General features: G+C 38.7%; 1 protein-coding gene across 1 annotated transcript in view; it reads right to left on the reverse strand.

The window, feature by feature from the left end:
* FGD6 (FYVE, RhoGEF and PH domain containing 6) overlaps window positions 1–18,325 on the reverse strand; it is a 72,115-nt gene that overhangs the window by 5,035 nt on the left and 48,755 nt on the right. Inside the window, exons 10-20 of the mRNA XM_064419741.1 lie at window positions 16,347–16,405; window positions 16,120–16,191; window positions 15,529–15,597; window positions 13,900–13,983; window positions 12,694–12,773; window positions 8,570–8,672; window positions 7,933–8,079; window positions 6,978–7,080; window positions 4,910–5,037; window positions 3,185–3,313; window positions 779–927 (exon numbers count right to left, since the gene is read on the reverse strand). Of these exons, the coding sequence (XP_064275811.1) occupies window positions 779–927; window positions 3,185–3,313; window positions 4,910–5,037; window positions 6,978–7,080; window positions 7,933–8,079; window positions 8,570–8,672; window positions 12,694–12,773; window positions 13,900–13,983; window positions 15,529–15,597; window positions 16,120–16,191; window positions 16,347–16,405 (1,123 nt within the window). The remainder of the gene's footprint in view (window positions 1–778; window positions 928–3,184; window positions 3,314–4,909; window positions 5,038–6,977; window positions 7,081–7,932; window positions 8,080–8,569; window positions 8,673–12,693; window positions 12,774–13,899; window positions 13,984–15,528; window positions 15,598–16,119; window positions 16,192–16,346; window positions 16,406–18,325) is intronic.

Raw genomic sequence — 18,325 nt, forward strand, 5'->3', positions numbered from 1 at the left:
GGACTTGTAAATGCATCAAATCTATTTAATAATGTAAAATTCCTTTGGGGAAACTGCAGTGAAACCAGTCAGATAAGAGAGGCGTGTAAGAAAGATAGCTTACATGTATTCCTTCTCTGCTTGTTCCTAGTTTACTTTATATATCATGTGAATAATGTTTCCTACTGGTTAATGACCAAGCTTCCAGGTTATTTTACATGAAGCTGACATAATACATAGCTTGATAAGTATGACTCCAAGTTCACACAGGACTTGAAATGAAACACCTTGAATGCTCTTTGAATGCCAGCTCCTGGTCTGAGTGCATGCCTAGGTGCTCATGGGGATCAGCTCACACACTTCAAACCTTGGCCCCCAAGTTTAGTGTTGCTTTATTTTTCACTGCCATATATTGATTAACTAATATGAACAGGTGAAATCAAAAAAGAAGCATATCAGTTAATTCTTAAAAACATCTTCTGGATTTATCCAAAGGTAACATTCAATTTTCACCTGAGTAGAGCAGGGTGAGAGGAATGGACAAGGAAAAAGAAAGATTTCTTATTCTGTCTTTGACTTTCTCATTCTACACTCGGTCTTTTGCAGAAGAGAGTCTGCTTCCTTCATTTCAGAAGCCCTAATGAAACCAGAACCTTGTGTTTAAGTAATTTAAAACTTTCATTTACTTATGATATAACAAAGATCTTTTATATATATGCTTAATCTGCGAATATTAACATTCACTACTTCTGAATTTTCTAGAAATATGTAACAGAAATGAATTCAAATAGTTTCTTACTTTTGAGCTGAATGGGGATCATCTGCCTTGAATATGTAAAATAAAGTGTTTTTGTGCAGTAAATGGAACACTCTAGACTCTGAGTTTTCACCTTTTACTTCACTGACGGTGAATCCAAGTAAAGGCTGGCTCTCTAATGCTGCCACATCCTATGTAATAGGGAAAAAAAGGAAAAAATACAAAATTAGAGCTTATAAGACATACTGAGGCATGCATTTAGATTTCATACACCATACCACTGCAGCAGACAATACAATAAATTGTTATAAACATACACGCACAGAATGCTGCTTTTTATGTTCTCCAGGCATGAGTCAGGGGACAGGAAATAAAACCTCACAGACTTTGACATCACTGATCCTCTTTTCATTTCCCTGATAGCATCTACCTTGGCTTTCACTGCATGGTGCCATCATTCTGCCTGGCAAGAACTTCTTGTATCAAGAGATCAGCCACCACCTGGCAGCAGAGCAGAGGCCCATCAAGCCCAGGGCTCTCTCCAGCAAGCTCAGAAGTGAAGTGGGATGCTCTTAACTGCACTCAGTATGCTAAAAGGAGGAGCTACAGAGGCAACTGGTGCTCCCAAGCACTGAAGTCAAAATCCAAACTTCAAATGGCTAAACTTATCTCACTATCTTTTGCTGGAAATTAACAGGATAGGGGAAAACATGTTGCTGTGTTTTCACTAATTGTTGACTAGAAAAGAGACTTCCCCATTTACCTCAGTTACTTTTTTTTTAATACTTTTGTCTTTTTATTAATGAATGCAATACACAGAATACTTGGAAAGAAAAAAAGCAGTATTTCTATCCTTTGCAAGTTCCAAAATTGTGGAAGGCATTGAGGACAAGGTCCTGCAATGCTTATGAACAGAAGAAAAAATAAAGCTAGCACCTCCCAAATTTACATAAACACTGACACATCAGGTGAAGACTTTGGTAATTGCCTCTACAGTGAAACAGAAGTGTCCTGTGACAGCAGCATTTCTTGATATTGGAAAAGAGTCACATAAGACTGAACAATCTGTTTTACTGTCTCAGGTCTTCATACCACTAATAGGTGATTTCTTTACCATTGATCTTTCTATCACTTGGAACAAATATAAGTAGCTTAAGTGGCCAAGGCAACACCGCACCTTCCCTTTAGGCTCTCTAAATAATGTCTCCTGCAATGGCTCACCAAGATGAAAACTAAAGATGGATATTCCTCAGTTTAAGAAAATAGGAAAGAGTTAATTTTGTGATTGTGAACTGCAAACTGAAGCTACTCTGTAAGGTTGGTATCTCAGAGGAACAAAGCAAAAGAAAATTTAATGTGACTGTCACAGACTTTGCTCCTTATTTACCTCTGCCAAAGTTTCCTTTGCAAAGGCCATAAGAGACACAATGCTCTGAAATTATTTTCTAATTGATGCAAAAGTAATTGTTTTCTACAAGCTGTTTTTAGATCTGCCTGGGTTGGGTTTTATTTTTAGTACTGCCAATGCTGTAGTGGAAACAACATCACAGGTTTTAGACATAATTCAGAAGTTCTCAAATAAAGGTTGGCAGGAACAATCCAGGAACAAATCTGAGCACAAACCAGGAAATAACTAGAGTAGGGGTGGTGTGGAGTGAAGAAGGATAATTCTTTTACATGGCCAGGATAGATTGAGCCTTACATTTTGAAAGAAAGTGAGGGATAGCAATACCTTAAAACAGATGCTTTGAATATTTTGCTCTTGAAAGCTAGCAGTAAACTATAACAAACAATACAAAAACCTGAAGCCCAAGATCCATACATCCATATATGTTAGAAAACATTCTAAGATGCAATAAAATACATCCTCAGCACATGTTGGGATACCATATATATGTACCATATATATATATTTATGTTAGAGGTTATTCCACATTGCAATAGGACTACACATTGTAAATAAAAAAGCAAATGCCATTACATAAGATGCATTTCTTTTACATCAAATAACAACTCCAGGCTGAAGAAAACAGTTTCAGGAGAAGAGATTTAGTTTACTCCTTCTGTAAGCATTCAAAATACCTTATGGAACTGCAGAACAAGATCGTTCGAGATACTTTTATAATGTTGCCTTTGCCACTAGTACTGTGATGCATGCAAAGAGATCTCCCATGTATTCAATTGACTCAGAAAATACCTATAAAATGGTGTGCAATGAAGAGGTACTCAAAGCTAGATCTGGAATCAGAGACAACATAGCTATATTAATGTATTATGATATCGAGCTCACTAGGCCTTTTCAAAATACTGCATCACAGTCAGACCAAATAGTGTAAGGTGATCTAATTTTGTAGCTTTTTTTTTTTTTCTAGATCATAAGAATAAACAACTTTGTTACAAAGACAGTATTATCATTGGATATTTAGTTTCTAATATGTGGTCTCTTACCTCACTGGCAGCATATGTGTATAGCACCTTATTTTTTATAACAAACCACAGGTGTTTCCATGGTTTCTTACTGCCCTTAGATCTGTGTAGGTAGCCACTCATTGTAGAGTCTTCTGTATTTGCTGAAACCTGAAGAGGAAAAAAAAAAAGAATCAACAAACCCTAATAAGATTTCACAGCACAGATTTTTTTTTTAACAAATTTCCAGAGCCCTGCCTGTCAGAGACTGAAATTCTTACCTGATCTCAGGTTAATGTTGCTAACTAACTCAGGTGGATGAAAGAAAAATTACTTTGCCTGCTATCATCTATCTGGTCTGGAAGAGAGGTTTCTAGTAAATGAAGGTTGGAACTCAAGTTGGATACAACAGGACAAGAGAGAGCTGAAATGCTGAGGAAAACATATAGCTGGAGAACACAGACTCCTATGTAAGAAGAATCATGGAATCAGAGTGGTTTAGCTTTGAAGAGATCTTAAAGATTATGTCATTTCAACTCCTCTGTCATGGGAAGGGACACCTTCCCCTAGACCTTAGATGGCTTAAAGCCCCATCTAGTCTGGTCTTGAACACTTCCAGGGATGGAGAGTCCATACACAGCCTCTTTTTGGGTAACCCATTCCATTTCCTCACCACCCTTATAGTAAAGAATTTCTTCCTGGTATCTAATTTAAACCCACCCTCCTTCAACTTATGAAGGGTCCCCCTTTGTCCTAGCACTACATGATGCCCTTGTAAAAAGTCTCTCTCCAGCTTTCTTGTAGGCCCCTTTTCTGGTACTGGAAGGATGCTCTAAAATCTCCCTGGAGCCTTCTCTTCTCCAGACTGAACAATCCCAAGTCTCTCAGCCTTTTCTATTAGGAGAGGTGCTTCAGCCCTCCCTTAACTTAGTAGCTCTCCTCTGCACCCATTCCAGCAGGTCTATGTCCTTCTTACACTGGGGACCCCACAGTTATACTGCAGGTGGGGTCTCACCAGAGCAGAGCAGAGGGGCAGAATCTCCTCCCTCACCCTGCTGGCCACGCTGCTTTGGATGCAGCCCAGGACACAGCTGGTTTTCTGGGCTGCAAGAGCAAATTGTAGATTTATGTCGATCTTTTAACCCACAAACAGCCCCAGCTCTTTCTGTCCAAGGCTGGCATCAATCCCTTCTCCACTCAGCCTGTATTTGTGCTTGGGATTTCCCTGACAAACATGCAGGACCTTTGGCTTGGACTTGTTGACTTTTGTGATGTTCACATAGACCCATCTCTCATGCCTATCCAGGTTCCTCTTGATGGAATCTCTTCCCTCTGGTGTGTGGACTGCAACACACAGCTTGGTGTCATCAGCAAACCTGCTGAAAAATCACTTCCTCCCATTCCCAAGACCTACAGTAAGTATGGTTACTCTACCCTTCCTAATCATAAACCAAGAGCTGAGTTGGTGTAGGAATCTTGTCATTGACTGTTGGTACAGCGATAAATCACAATTTGGGGAAAACACAGGGAAGCAAGAAAGAAATTACAATTTTAACTATAGCTCTGAATCACAGTCTCACAGGTGTTTATGCAGTTTACACAGTGCTTCATTGTTCATATCCCTGCCTATTTAAAACTAAGGCCCAAACCTCAGAGACATATTTTGACTCTTGATTCTAGGTAAGATGGTTAAAATAAGGATTTTTCCCCCTCTCTTAATATTGATGATATAATACCAAGAAGGTACCACTTTTGACCAATGCTTACTTCTTTGAGGGCTGCAGGAATTTTTTTCTGCTTTCTTCCAGAGGGAATACTTTGCAATACCGTTGACAAGGCACTTGATGGAGATTTATGGTTGACTGGGGATCCGCTCTTGGGAGTGCACTGGTTATCTAAAATGCACAGAATTAATATATTGATTTCATGTCACAGATGACTAAACACAAGCAATTAATATCTTGGACTCTTCTTCTTAAGAGCAGCTGGCATTTTTATTCAGATTACAGGGTTACAACAGTAACACCTAATCATGTTAAATTCAGCACTGAATTAACTTTTTAGTGTTGTCATAAACACCATGAGTTAGAATCCTCCAAATCACAATCATACTAAAAAAACCACAAGAAGTTTAAAACTAAACAAATTGGTCTTGTTTGCTTTCAAAGTCTGTTTTCTGGATGTTGAACTTCCTTTGCTCATAAAGAGGGTGAAAATTAAGTCTTCAAAATCTCAGCAAATTTTTGCAGCTGTCCTCTATGTTTTCTGTACTTTATCTTTCAATTCTCTACACCTGTTAACTTCTCAACCTTATTCAAGAGTGATGTTCCTCTTCCAGCACACACAAACTTCTGGATGTTCCCATTTCCCAGCATGTGCTGTCTTTCTCCACTGCCACAGGCAGTTACTTATCTCTCTTGGAAGACTTATGCAACACTTCACCTCTTCAAAACGCCTTTTTCTAGCAACAGCCACCACTTTTTTTTTACAGCTGCACTTGGAATGAGTGGTTTCATAAAGTCTACTTCTAGAGTTGGCCCTGAACTCGGTGAGGCTCTGAGATAATGAGAAGAGCAGGAGAGCAATGTGGTTGCCAGCTGCAGTGCACCTGCTCCCCAGCCCTCTTCCCAGCTTCAGGCAGCTGCAATGGCCTGCAGCACAGCAGCCTCTAGTGCCCAGCACAGACACCTGCAGGTGCTTCAGACAGAGCCCTTCCCATCACTGCAGGCTCCCACTGTCATTTCCTGGATTATCCATGCTGCTTTCTGCACCCCCATTAGAAATGTCACCCCCTGGGATCCAGAGCTTTATCATTGCACCTGGCACCACAGATTTCCTGATACCCCAGAGAGCTTGTGTCACACTGGAGTCTCTGCTGAGGGAAGGGGACCAGAAAGCTCTTCCAGTCTGTCTACAGCTCATTTGTGTACTTTATACTTGAGTATTTCACTTAGTTCACAACAAGTCTTGTGAGATGGGACTGGATTCCCATCTCACTGGGAAGTGCTTCCATTGATTTTACACTTGTTTCTGCAGAAAATGATAAGAAACTTCTTCAAAGAGATGTACTAGAGTTTTCTCAGGATGAGGACACTGAACCTGGACCTCCTCTCTAAGCAAATGTTATTACCATTAGGCTATCCAGCCATTGTCTTCCACTAGGCACCACATTCTCTGAAAGTGTTCCAGTGAAAACTGCTCTAGCTGTGGTGTTTTATTTTGAATTCTGTATTGCCAGTGTTCAGTAGGCAATGGTTAGGAGTTTGTTTTCAGAAATGAGGTGCAGATATGTCAAATTCTTGAATTCTATATGAGCTGAGGTTTGAAAGTGGCTTGAGGTCAGTTTATAGAACTGAAGAGACTCAGCTTCAGAAAGATTAGGGCCTTTGTCTCTACAGAACTCCAGAACTTCAGCCATCTCAGCAGCTTAGCTGGCAAAAATGAAGTTTACAGATATACAAGTTACAGAGTGTAAAAGTACACATGAAGCCCTGGGAGGTCAGGATAAACTGGTAGGACTCTAATGTACACTTGTACCCTGTGATTAATGAAAAGCAATCTATCACTTGTTACCTCAAAAGGAAAGCAACATAAGTTACATGTCATTACCACAGGGTAAAGACACACATGTTTCTGGAAGAAAGAGCCAATGTACTGCAAATTCATTTCATAACTTGCTCCACGGAAGCTTGTTTGGCTTAGAATCTCAGGTGCCTATCATTTTTCAGGCACAAGCAGAATTAAGTACTCAAACCCAGCAGTAAAGATGAGGCACACACATACCATGGTATAAAGGCCACAAAAGTAAGACACAGTTTGTGAAGGTTTTCTTTACCTTGCTTTTGTAGCTCCCTGAAGCAATGATCACATACTCTAGCTGGCTGGTTTTTCATATAGTCTAAGCCATGTTTGTTTGATGAACAAGCTTGACAGACAATCTGGAAACAGGGTAGAAACAGATAAAAGCATTATTGTACATGATGTGCACCTGTAAATCACCAAATACCCAAAGATATTCACTTCAGCACTTTTAAGCCCATAAAAACCTCAAACAGGCATTCTTTTACAGTGCAAATGTTTTAAGATCTTGGCTTTTCCCCCTGTCTTTATGCCCAACGTGCTGTCTTTTCCTCCTCTAAATGATAAAAATTTAAATGATAAAAATTAAAAATTAAATTTAAAAATCAGTGAATTAGGAGTCAATAAGCCAACATTAATCATCCATTAAAATAGAACAAGCTTACTGTGTTATTGAACTGTTTCAAGCATAAAGTTTTTGAAATCGTAAAAAAGCTATTGCTGTCTTGATGATTTCTTTACAATGCAGATTCTCAACTGCATTGCATTCTAATTTTGTATTCCCACTGGATTAAAAGAAGAAAGATAAAGTTTATTAGATGTAGCTTTCGTAAGTGTAAATATAAAAGAAGGTTGGTACTAACTTAAAATCAAAAACCATTATTTATCTTATGAAAATTAGAAGACACTTCATTTCAGCTAACATTTGTGGGTATTATGTAATTGCAAAATAACCATAAATAGCACTCCAGAATGCAAAATAACTAACATGTAGCATGTTGAAGTTTGAATCTGGTCTGTCATAACACCTGTCAAAAAAACCCAAACCCCAGTCCCCAAACCACCAACCCCAACATGTTGGTTCCAACCCACATAATTGTGTCACAGTACAGGGTTGCTTAGAAGAGTGGTTGGGGTGATAAGGCTCCACCTGAAGGTTCCACAAAGAACCTGAATGACCAACTGAAAAGGTAACCTCAAAATCACCCAACCTTCCCGCACGCCCTGCAGTGGTGCCTCCTCCATGTCAGCGTGAATTCACTCGTACAGATCATGCACATCGTGGCTCTCGTGTCAGGGATCCAGATGGGAGCCTTTGATCCCAGAGGACTGTCCTCTTCCTGTTTCTCTGCATCTGCCTGAGAGAACATAGGCACAATAGCACGACATTCAGTGAGGAGAAATACAACCAATATTCATCAGTAATTATTGGACAATGCTAATGGTGTTGGAAAGCTGTCTCTGATAAACTGTCGTGGTCTCAAATGTTATCTACTATTTCATCAGTGACCATTATAATGCAAGCCTGACAATACATCTGCATTTAATGACTTTCAAGCTTTACCAGCCTACTTGGATCAACAGCTGCTTTATTTTAAAACCTTTTCATTTCATCTTTCTGTGCACAAGGCTACAGAGAGCTGTGAACATTGATGGTTTTTTTTTGAAGAAAATAATTTTAAATTTATGAAGTAGATAACACTATGAAATATTCTGTTCTACCATCTGTTCAATTATTTACCATCCTGCTTTATTATTTGTCATGGAATACCTCTTGTTTCTCTAAGCACCTGTCAGGAAACTTTATATTCAAAAAGGGAACAAACCAACAATAACGGTGGGATGTACCTCTTCAAGACTTTTGCTCGGATTAAATGTGATTCTCTTTTTTGTATATTCTTCAATCGACTTGGAGATTGCTTCTAACCACTCATCTCTTTCTGTAGCAGAACTGTTAGAGAAAAACCCACAAAAGCAATTTATTATTATTAACATTCTAAGAAGAAAGTGTTGATTAGAATTCCAGTTTTAGTACACATTGGAGTAACTGTCTTGCAACTTCAGTTTATAAAATGTCTACAACTCCTGCTGCAACCTGGCATTATTTTTTAACCTTAGGCATGGTGTTAGTTATTTATGTTGACTAATACTAAAGAAGATTACTTTGTCTGTTGTCACGTGGATTCCCCCTCCTTCCCTTTCCTCCATCCAAAATCCCTGTGATTCTTTCAAGGCTTGTCTGTCATTGCTACCCCCTCTTCCCCAGACCCTTGAATAGCCTGAATAATACTTGTTTAAATTATGCTCCTAGAACAAAGGCATGGGCCTTCCATGTTGAAGGCAACCTGAAATTTCAGCAAGCCTTTTTTGTCCCCGCTTCCTTCTATCTCAGAGTGCAGCTTGTTACACCTAACCCTGTACAACTCCAAGCCTCTGTCAGATAAAACCACACTGACTCTTCTCCTGCCTTGTGCTCCTAACTATTTGCTCCTACCAGGTCATGCTACTTTCAAATAATAACTTTTTTTCCAAAAAGTTTCCATTGGATGAGCTAACTCAAAGAGACAGACAGGTAAGTTTAGTCCATCTCTATCCCACAGCTGGTAGTGAATCACTAATGAAGTGCAAGGAATTAATTTGTTTAAGCCGAGGAATTGAACACAAATATATAGAAAGTTAGGGAAGAGGTAAGCAATGACTTACACAGATAAGGTATCTAATGCCAATTATTATTTAATGGTTTTGTAGATGAATTTGGAAGCTTTTATCATCTTTGGAACTTTAAGAAAAATATTTTGAATGGGGGATTTGAATGGGATGAAACTGAGTACTATACAGATCAGAGAGGACAAATCTGCTAAAGTAAACACACAGGAAGCCTGTGAGGCACAAGCAAAAGAAAAAACATCTAGCACACACAGCAACAAAATCAGAACAAAAGGAGAGGAAAGAAGATACATGCAAGGGCAAAGTGAAGCATTAATGTCTGTCCCAACATCTCACATTCAGACTGGAACATTTTGTTCAGTCTGTTTACCTTTGCTTCCTCATCCAGAAAGAACAACTAGTCTGCATTAACTACAAAATATTCAGAACTCTAATCAACTCCTTTGTCTTTTTCAAAATCTGGTTAAATTTAATTAGATTCCTGTAACTGTATTAGTTAATTAACTTGAAAGATGGCACAGGTTTTGGAGATTATGCACCACCACCATCCTCATCATGTGGGGACTGCTCTGTATGCAGTGGCTTGCACAATGAGCTACACCCTAATATTTCACCAGGAACCTCATGCTTCATAGGTTTGCTAGTGGAAGCCTTTAGGATTGTTTAGATTTAGGATTGTTTACAATCCTTCAGAATGGGAGAGCAAAGGTGGTGCCACTGGCAGTGGAATTGATGCAATGGTGTGCTGCAGCAAAATCAGCAGTTTCTTCAGCCCTCCCCCAGAGCTGCCCAGCTGTACTGCTTTCCCTGCTGCAGGGCCACTATTTGCTGCATCCTTAAAAAAGTGATTTAGTCTACTAAAATTGCTTCTTGGCTTTTAAAAACATTATTATTTTTATTTATTTGAGATTTAACATCACAGTGGAAAACCTCATATGGATTACAGAAAACCCCTGCAATGGCTCCCACTGACAAATGCATGTGCTGGGGGCACACATCCAGCTGCTCACTGGAGCTAAACAGCTCAGTGGCCCCAGGAGGGCACTGGGGAAATGTGTCCCTCTTGTTTCCAGGATCAGAGCCTTAGGGCACCTCTCCCAGCTGAGCCAGTCTTGCCTGACCATCCTTAGGTAGGATGGGAAGGGATGCAGCTCTGTCTGCCTGGGGTAGCTCTTCACCAGCCTTATTCAGGGGCCAGACCACGTCAGGCTGCCATGAGTGCTGTTGCCAGGACCAAAGCTTTACTTCTGTACAGTGCTGTATCATGCACGTGCACTAACTTGCTTTTCTGATGAAGAGATTTCTAGTACAACACTGCATTGTACTATGAAAACCAATTCACATTCCTATAGATATCCCAGGAAAACTGAAACCTCAGCCTAGACTAGCTTAAACACAATACTAATGCAGTCAGTAAAACTAAACCTGAAGTGATAGACTCTTGCTAGGCATTAATCTATATTTGTATTAACTAGCCTCTTTTTATTACTAGCAATTTTTCACCAGCTTAATTTTTCACTTCCTTGTCTCTGCTCGCAGGATCATTTCAGAACCTCTTCTTTGGTGTACACTCCACATAATGCTTATTATTTGGAAAAAAAACCCCATGGAAGTGAAATTTGTCTCCAGTGTCTTTAAGACTAATTTGAACAGTTTTGAAATTAAGGTATTTTTTTTACCATATAGGACCTGACAAGCTGTTAGAATGAGGCATCATGCAAAGGAAGATGTAGCCTGGGCTGACAAGATGTGAATTCTCTTCACATTTAGAATATTTATCAATAGGAAAAACATAGTTGATCGGGGAAAATATATGCAAGCACCTGCTGCTGGCAGTGTTTTTCAATTGCTTCCCTCCTACAACACAACAGGCCCAATTCTGGTGACAGACAGAAAACAATCTGAAAACTGTCATTTACATCTGGAGCCTCCAGCACCTCCTTCATGCCATGCAAATGCAACCTCTCTCTGTCCCTGCTGTCCAACTTAGGGCACCTGCACAAGCAGGGCTCCCAGCAAGTATAAAAATAACAGAGCTGAATGCTCCCAAAGATGTAACATTAACACTAAAACAAAAATAACCAAATTGTAACAGTGTCAGTTGGCAACATGAGGTTAATTCCACCAATTTCAAGGTTAAGACAAAGTATGTCACAAACTATGCCAAATTTGATGACCATGTTATATATAGGGGTTTTCCCCTATGGACCAGCACATCTTTCCCAGGAGCTGCTTTTAATCTACCATTTAATCAGTTCATCAGAAAGACTAGTCTATCTTGTTTTGTAGAAAATAGGTAGCTTGTATGTTGAGATGATAACATTTTCAGAAGTTCCAATTATTCTTTTACATTTTTTTAGAACAACTGAAATAAAAGTGAAACACTGTTTCAAGTCAAGCAGAGATAAATCCTCATTGCCTGCTGTCATCCCCTGAATGCCTTTGTGTGTCTGTGTGACATCCAGTCACCAAGGCACCTAAGTAGCACAGAGCTGTTCATGTTACACTGGAGCAGAACCCTACCCTACACTGTGGAATGCATTGTTTTTCCTCAGTGTGCAGAAGACCTATAGGAAACTTTTAAATTCATTGAAGAAATACAGAATTACCCATTTCAAGTGTGCTGTTATAAATAACTACTGCTCTGACAGTTGAGCTACTTCCTTTGGCTTCTTTGACAATGTTAACCTTGGTCTACCCCTCAGCTACAGATACTGCTATCTTTGTGCATTCTCATGTCAGTATTTACAAGGTCACACAAAAAGCAGCAGTCTGCTCTTGCTCAGCTTTGCTAAATACAAGAGAAAACATGTCTTTCTTCATCGGTATCAGCACTGTCACAAATGTCAGAACACATAAAACTTCAACTCAAGCACTAGAAAAACAACAATCACAAAACCAGGCCCTTGCTAAAGGCATCTCAGTGAAGGTGACCAGAGCTGGCTCAGTGACCATATATCCTTTTGCTGTTACTTAGAGAATTTGGTAACATAGAGCATATCAGTAATTTTAGAAGAACTGAAAAGCAAAGCTTAAAATGAAGTAAATTGAAACCCTCTCAAGGAAAGGCCATGCAAGGACAGTATTTCAATTTACTTGGAAGTTCCTGAAGGTGTAGCTAAGGTGAAAAAGAGGAACTAAACAATGGTTTTATTCACTCTGATTTACTGATTCCCTCTATTCTGTAATCACTGTAGCCAAGAGTAACTGTTCATTACATTAAGTGCAAAACAAGCTCTAAAAAGCTTGTGTGGCCTGTTTGAAAACATACAGTTTTAAAATCATTGTTTATTTGAAAGATTTACCTTGCTGAAAGAATGAAGGATCTCTCTACACTTTCAATGTTCAGTTCATTCTGATATGCTTCCTGGGTTGGCTTCTTAACCTTCAGCCGAGAGAGAAAACTTCTTATTCAAACTGAAATGGTACTTTTGTCATTGCTTTAACTTTAATTCCTGGAAAATCTCTTACATTTTTATTGCAGAAGGGGGACACTGAAGAGAAAATACTCAGAAACAGGAAATCATACACCAGTCCAGAGGGCCCAGCTACACTAAGATTACATGCAGCCCATCCTTTTATTTCACTGGCCCTCAAACAAGCACTGGAGATGTACAGGGGAATGAAGCTCAAGAGCTGTCAGACACCTTCCACACAGGCCCAGTCATGTTGCCTCGAGCACCTCCTGCACCTGGACAAAAAAAGGCACTGCAGGATGAGACGTAGCCCACTGGTGTACCCCAGAGTGGGCATGGGCTGCACTACCCTGTTGATCCTTCTGAGCCACCAAATTTCAAACTTAAGGGGGATTAAAAATCAAGAGTGGGTCTGAGCCACTGCAAGACATCTGCTGGAAAAAGAGATTTTGTAGCTCTGCCTACAAAACCTTGGATTTGAGTACCAGATCTACACTGCAACTTGACTTGGTGATTTTTTTGGACAGGACTGGAGACAATGATTCCCAAGGCAATGATTTGTAGTCATGTCAGTGACTGAGTCATTATATTGCATGCATGTCCCTTATCATTACCCAGCAGGGCTCAAGGCTTAACTTTGATGCTTTTCACAGGGGCTCAGGAAGAAAGGTCGTATCTTCCCTCACAGTTAGCAAATCTATAAACCAGAGAGAACTGATCCACCAGGATTTTATCAGGCAAAGATACCTAATCTCTGGGTGTCAGCAATGAAAAATCAGTTAAAAGACAAAAGTGAGGTAGTCTAAACAAAATACAATACAAAAAATTAGTAGGCAGACTATTCCAGACTAGGACATACTGTCTGCAGTGAAATGCAGCCAAGATGATCCTGTGGTAAGAGAATATTTAGGGAAACCTAGATAGCAATCCCACAGGCCACATTATGCAAAAAAGGTTAAGCCTGTAGGATTGCTCTGGAACAATATAAGCATATTTAATATCTATTGCCAACAGTAAACACAGTTGCATTTTCAAAATGTGAAGGCCTGAGTTTAGGCAGATTTGGAGAAAGGCTCACTTTTACAAGTGACTCACCTTCATTCCAGCCAACGACAGCATGTTGTTGAGTTTATACATCCCTGACTGAACTGGAGTAGTATACAACAGGGCATCATTGAACTGTAATACAGAATGCTTTTTAATGACTAAAGTTTGTTAAAAGACAGATAGTTTCAGATGGATTTTACTGGAAGTACAGAACTTCTACAGCACTGAGATAACTGGCCAGAAGAGTATCCTCTACTTCCTATTATTCCACTTAGAATCCAAGAAACATTTTTATGTATGAATTTAGAGAACAATAGATATCTATTTATATCCTCCTTGTGTAAATATACATTTGGCACATGAGTAAACAGTGCACGAATGTCAAATAACAGGCTGTCAAAAGGGACAAAAATGTTTCTCATGTGCACAGCTATACAGTATAGCAAACTACTTTAAAAGGATACTAGAATTAACCATTCAAACAAATCAAAGCAATTCAGGAACTAGGAGATAGCAGAATAGATTAGCAATTTTTAAGGACAAACTTAACCATACCTTGTGAATTTTACAGTTTAAAGTGCATCTACTGTTTATTTCCTGTTCTTCCAGACTTGGACTCGTTGAGTGCACTTACTGAACAGTAACCAAGGGTTTTTTTTATTTTCTGTGCTGTTCAACACATGGATCTAAACTTCATTTACTACACATAAACAAATACCAAAACCTGAAGTGTCTCTTAAGTTTTTGCTATGTGATTCTTTGCAAAATAGCCAAATTTTTCAAATGATTACTAAATCCTCACAATATGATAAATGGAAAAATCACTGCATCTAATGGTATGAATGCTAGCCTGTACCATTTATATCTATGAAAAGCCCCAAACCAAACAAAGCCCTTGCCCCATAAAACAAAACAGAGAAAATCCAAGATAGAGACACTGAAATTAGCAATATCTAGTTCGTGAAGCTTGAGATAGCACCACATTTTTGAGAGTATTTCGGTAACTGGTATAATACACACTCCAGGACTGCCTAGAAAAATATGTCTTCATATCAGGGTAACTACAAGACAGAATTCAGCCAGGACTGTGGGCCAATAATGCCATAAATTACAGGATAGCAGCTGCTTTACTGTCTAAATAGAAGAGATAAACAAAAGGTTCAAGTGGAAACAGAAACTTCAGAGATGCACAGAAGTTTCAAAACAAAGCAGTAGCAGAGACAGGAAAAGAACCCAGTACTTAACTTCCACCCAGTGCTCTGCTCAGGATGCACGTGGGCTCCTGCGAGGGGAAGGAGAGAGGAGGAGGGAGATGGGAGGAAGGAAAGGAGGGAGGGAACGGTGCAGAAGCAGTGACAAGAGTTGTAGGTTTTAAAATCTGGTACAGCTAAGAGGGATGGAGTAACTGTGCCACCTTCCACAGTACCACAGATAAAGTCTTCTCATGAAAGCTCTCAGATTTTAAATGAGCATTGTTCAAAATATTATGCTTTAGTGATTTTCCATTAAAATTAGTGCCACAGATAATATCTGTACATTAGAACTAACTGAATAGAACAGCAACAATTGGTAATTTTTTCTACTACCTGCAGTTATTAGTTATATTTACAGTGTAATGTTTTAACCACTAAAAATTACACTAGGATCAGGCACATAGCAACATACATAGCATCTTACCAGAAAAAACATTCTTGGCTGCATGACCTTGCGTGATAGCTTCATCAGTGTTCCCTCTTTCAAAAAGACCTAGTAAATTAAAACAAGAAATGCAAAACCTAGCTTTTTAGGGCACAAGCCATGCAAATGAGCTGACTTTTTTATAAATATTATTATTGTTGTTATTATTATAATTATTACAATTATTATTATTATTATTACTACACTAGAAGTGCTGCACAAGTTTTGGGATTCAGGGTTCCCTTTCTGAGAAAAGCTGTTTATCGTTATGTTTCTCTAAAAGTGAGTGTGGATGACTGCATTAGTTTTCCATGCTGCACATGAAACCATGAAAAATAGAGGGTTAAGCTTGAGGACAAAAACCTGCCTGCAAGATCTGGCAAGGAATCATATTCTAAAAATTCTAAGTTTTTGTCAGATAAGCGTCTAAAAAAACCCCACACATAAGGAACGCCAGTATTCATTTGACTGGTAGAACCTAATAATGAAGCAATGGACAAATTTCTTCTTTGTATATTCCAGCATCAGTCTTTGCTTGAATATCATCTTCACTTTCACTGCAATCTGCTGAATGCCACGTGGGGCACTTACCCTTCCTGGCTGCACAATCTCATGGTGTCCATTTAAACTATATTGGATCTGCATGAGCTTCTGAAAGTTATCCTGTGAGGGGAAAAAAGCAGAAGGTAAATACTTGCCCTTGCATTCATGATTTTTTTTTAAGGAAAAAAAAAAGAGAGAGAGAAAGAGAGAGATAGAGATACAGAGAGAAAGAGAAAAAGCTGTAATCAATCAGCTTCATATGGCAAAATACTTACTCCCTGCTTCATAATGTCATTGGCATGGTTTGCAACTTCTATAACAACAGCTAAAGCATCTGAAAGATGAAGGAATGATGTTTTGGTTATACAGACCAGTCAGCATTGGTATCCTGTAAAGCACAGATACCATACTGCATTTCCACATCATTCCAAGACTGAAGGATCTTACAGACACTGCATTCAGGAGCACTTGCCAAAAATCCCAGAGCTTTTGGATCATGGTTTAGTAAGTATGCCCTAGCAAGTCATTGCTTCAACCAACAGTGTAAATTATTTCTTAAAGTTGCTCAAAACATAGGCAAAGCTAAATTCCAGTTTCTCACGCAACACATTAGTTACTATACTTAAAGCAGGAAAGTTAACAACATTTTAACAGAGACTCTATAGGGACTAAGTTTGTGCCATTTTACCCAAATGCCATCACTGCCATTCATGGGAGACCTACCTAGAAAAATTATATAAATCTTTGTCATTTCTGTCTTCTGCTCTTAGTTTTGCTGCTGCTCAAAATAACAGCAAAGTTCAAATTTCTAAATTTTGAACTTGTAATACCAAAAGAAAAATAAATATCTGGGAAAAAGTTACCAAATATGAGCAATTTTATTAAGTACTGATATTTAATAACCAGTAACTCAACTGTAAAATATTCTAAGGTGTAAGTGCAAAAAGCATTTATATAAAATTATTATGTGAACACAGTAAGTGTTCAGTCCAAGTCCAAGAATTCATCCCATACAAGGATCTTATCCAAAAAACTGCAATTTACTTAAGTTAGAAACATGACACTTAACAGAAAGCTAGAACAACTGTTGTGCTGAAATGTAGTCTCTAAAGTATTTAGCACCTTCTGAGTAACTGAATTAAAGTCGAGCACTTCAAAGAAAGAAATAAATTTGACTAAAAGTCCACAGAGAAGCCTACCAAACCAGGTAAAACCAAGGCCTTGGGGTTTTTTCCTAGCTAATCATTAGAGTATTAGTACTGTAGAATGCATACACTTTCCTTATTGTTGACTCATATTCAGAAAGGAAGTATGTTAAAAGACAGAGCTTTCTGAACTAAAAGATTCAGAAGCTCATGAAGCCATATAAGAAACTAAACAGACATGAACAAAAAGCTCCTCCTAAGCCACTTGAAGGAGAATTTTTGTAAAAGATTGTCACAAACCAAGGCGATGCCAGCAGAGTCAAACAGCTGAGATACACAGCACATATCAAGCATTTGATCAAAATTTAAACTGAGATACAGATGTCATGGAACCAAGCAAGCCTGCTGAAATGTAGCTGGTGGTCCCTTTCTAGGTAATGCTGGAGCTGCTTCAGGCAAAACCCTCCCCAGCTCCCACCCACATGAAAAAAGATGAAGGGAAATGTAGCTAAATTTACAAAGACAGGAATGAGCACCTGATTCTCTCTGTTATACTTTCCTTCACCTCTCAGTTACTATATATATTAAAACCTTAAAATTTTATTTATTGACTTCAAGAAAGATTGAAGAATTTTAGAGAAAATTATAAAATTTGCTGGCTAGAGAAGGGGAAGTTCCAGGATCTCAGGACTATTTATACAGTCAGGACTAAATGAATCTAAACAACAACATAAAATAATCTATAGGGTCAAAGTCCATAAACAAACTGCTTTTTGGCAGGGAAGAGCATTCCACTTATACCACTTAGCTGAAGTAATGTATTCAAATGAAGGTCAGCAAGAAGAATTGTGCTATTTGGTTTTTTTTCCAAGAGTACTAATTACAACCAAACCTAGTCTCCCTCTCCACTCCTACCCTTCACTCCCAGGCTCTGCAGTGAAATTAAACAATTAAGCAAAGTTAGAAGATAAACTTAATTATTACAAGAAAGATCTTGGTGACTAAAGATTAGATTTTCATTTTTCACCCAAATTCTAAGATGGACTACCAAATATGTCAAATGTCAAATTAACACTTAGTCATTGTTATAACTTAGCTTCATCTTCTTT

The sequence above is a fragment of the Passer domesticus genome, chromosome 5 (assembly GCF_036417665.1).
Source record: "Passer domesticus isolate bPasDom1 chromosome 5, bPasDom1.hap1, whole genome shotgun sequence".
Taxonomy (NCBI): Eukaryota; Metazoa; Chordata; class Aves; order Passeriformes; family Passeridae; genus Passer; species Passer domesticus.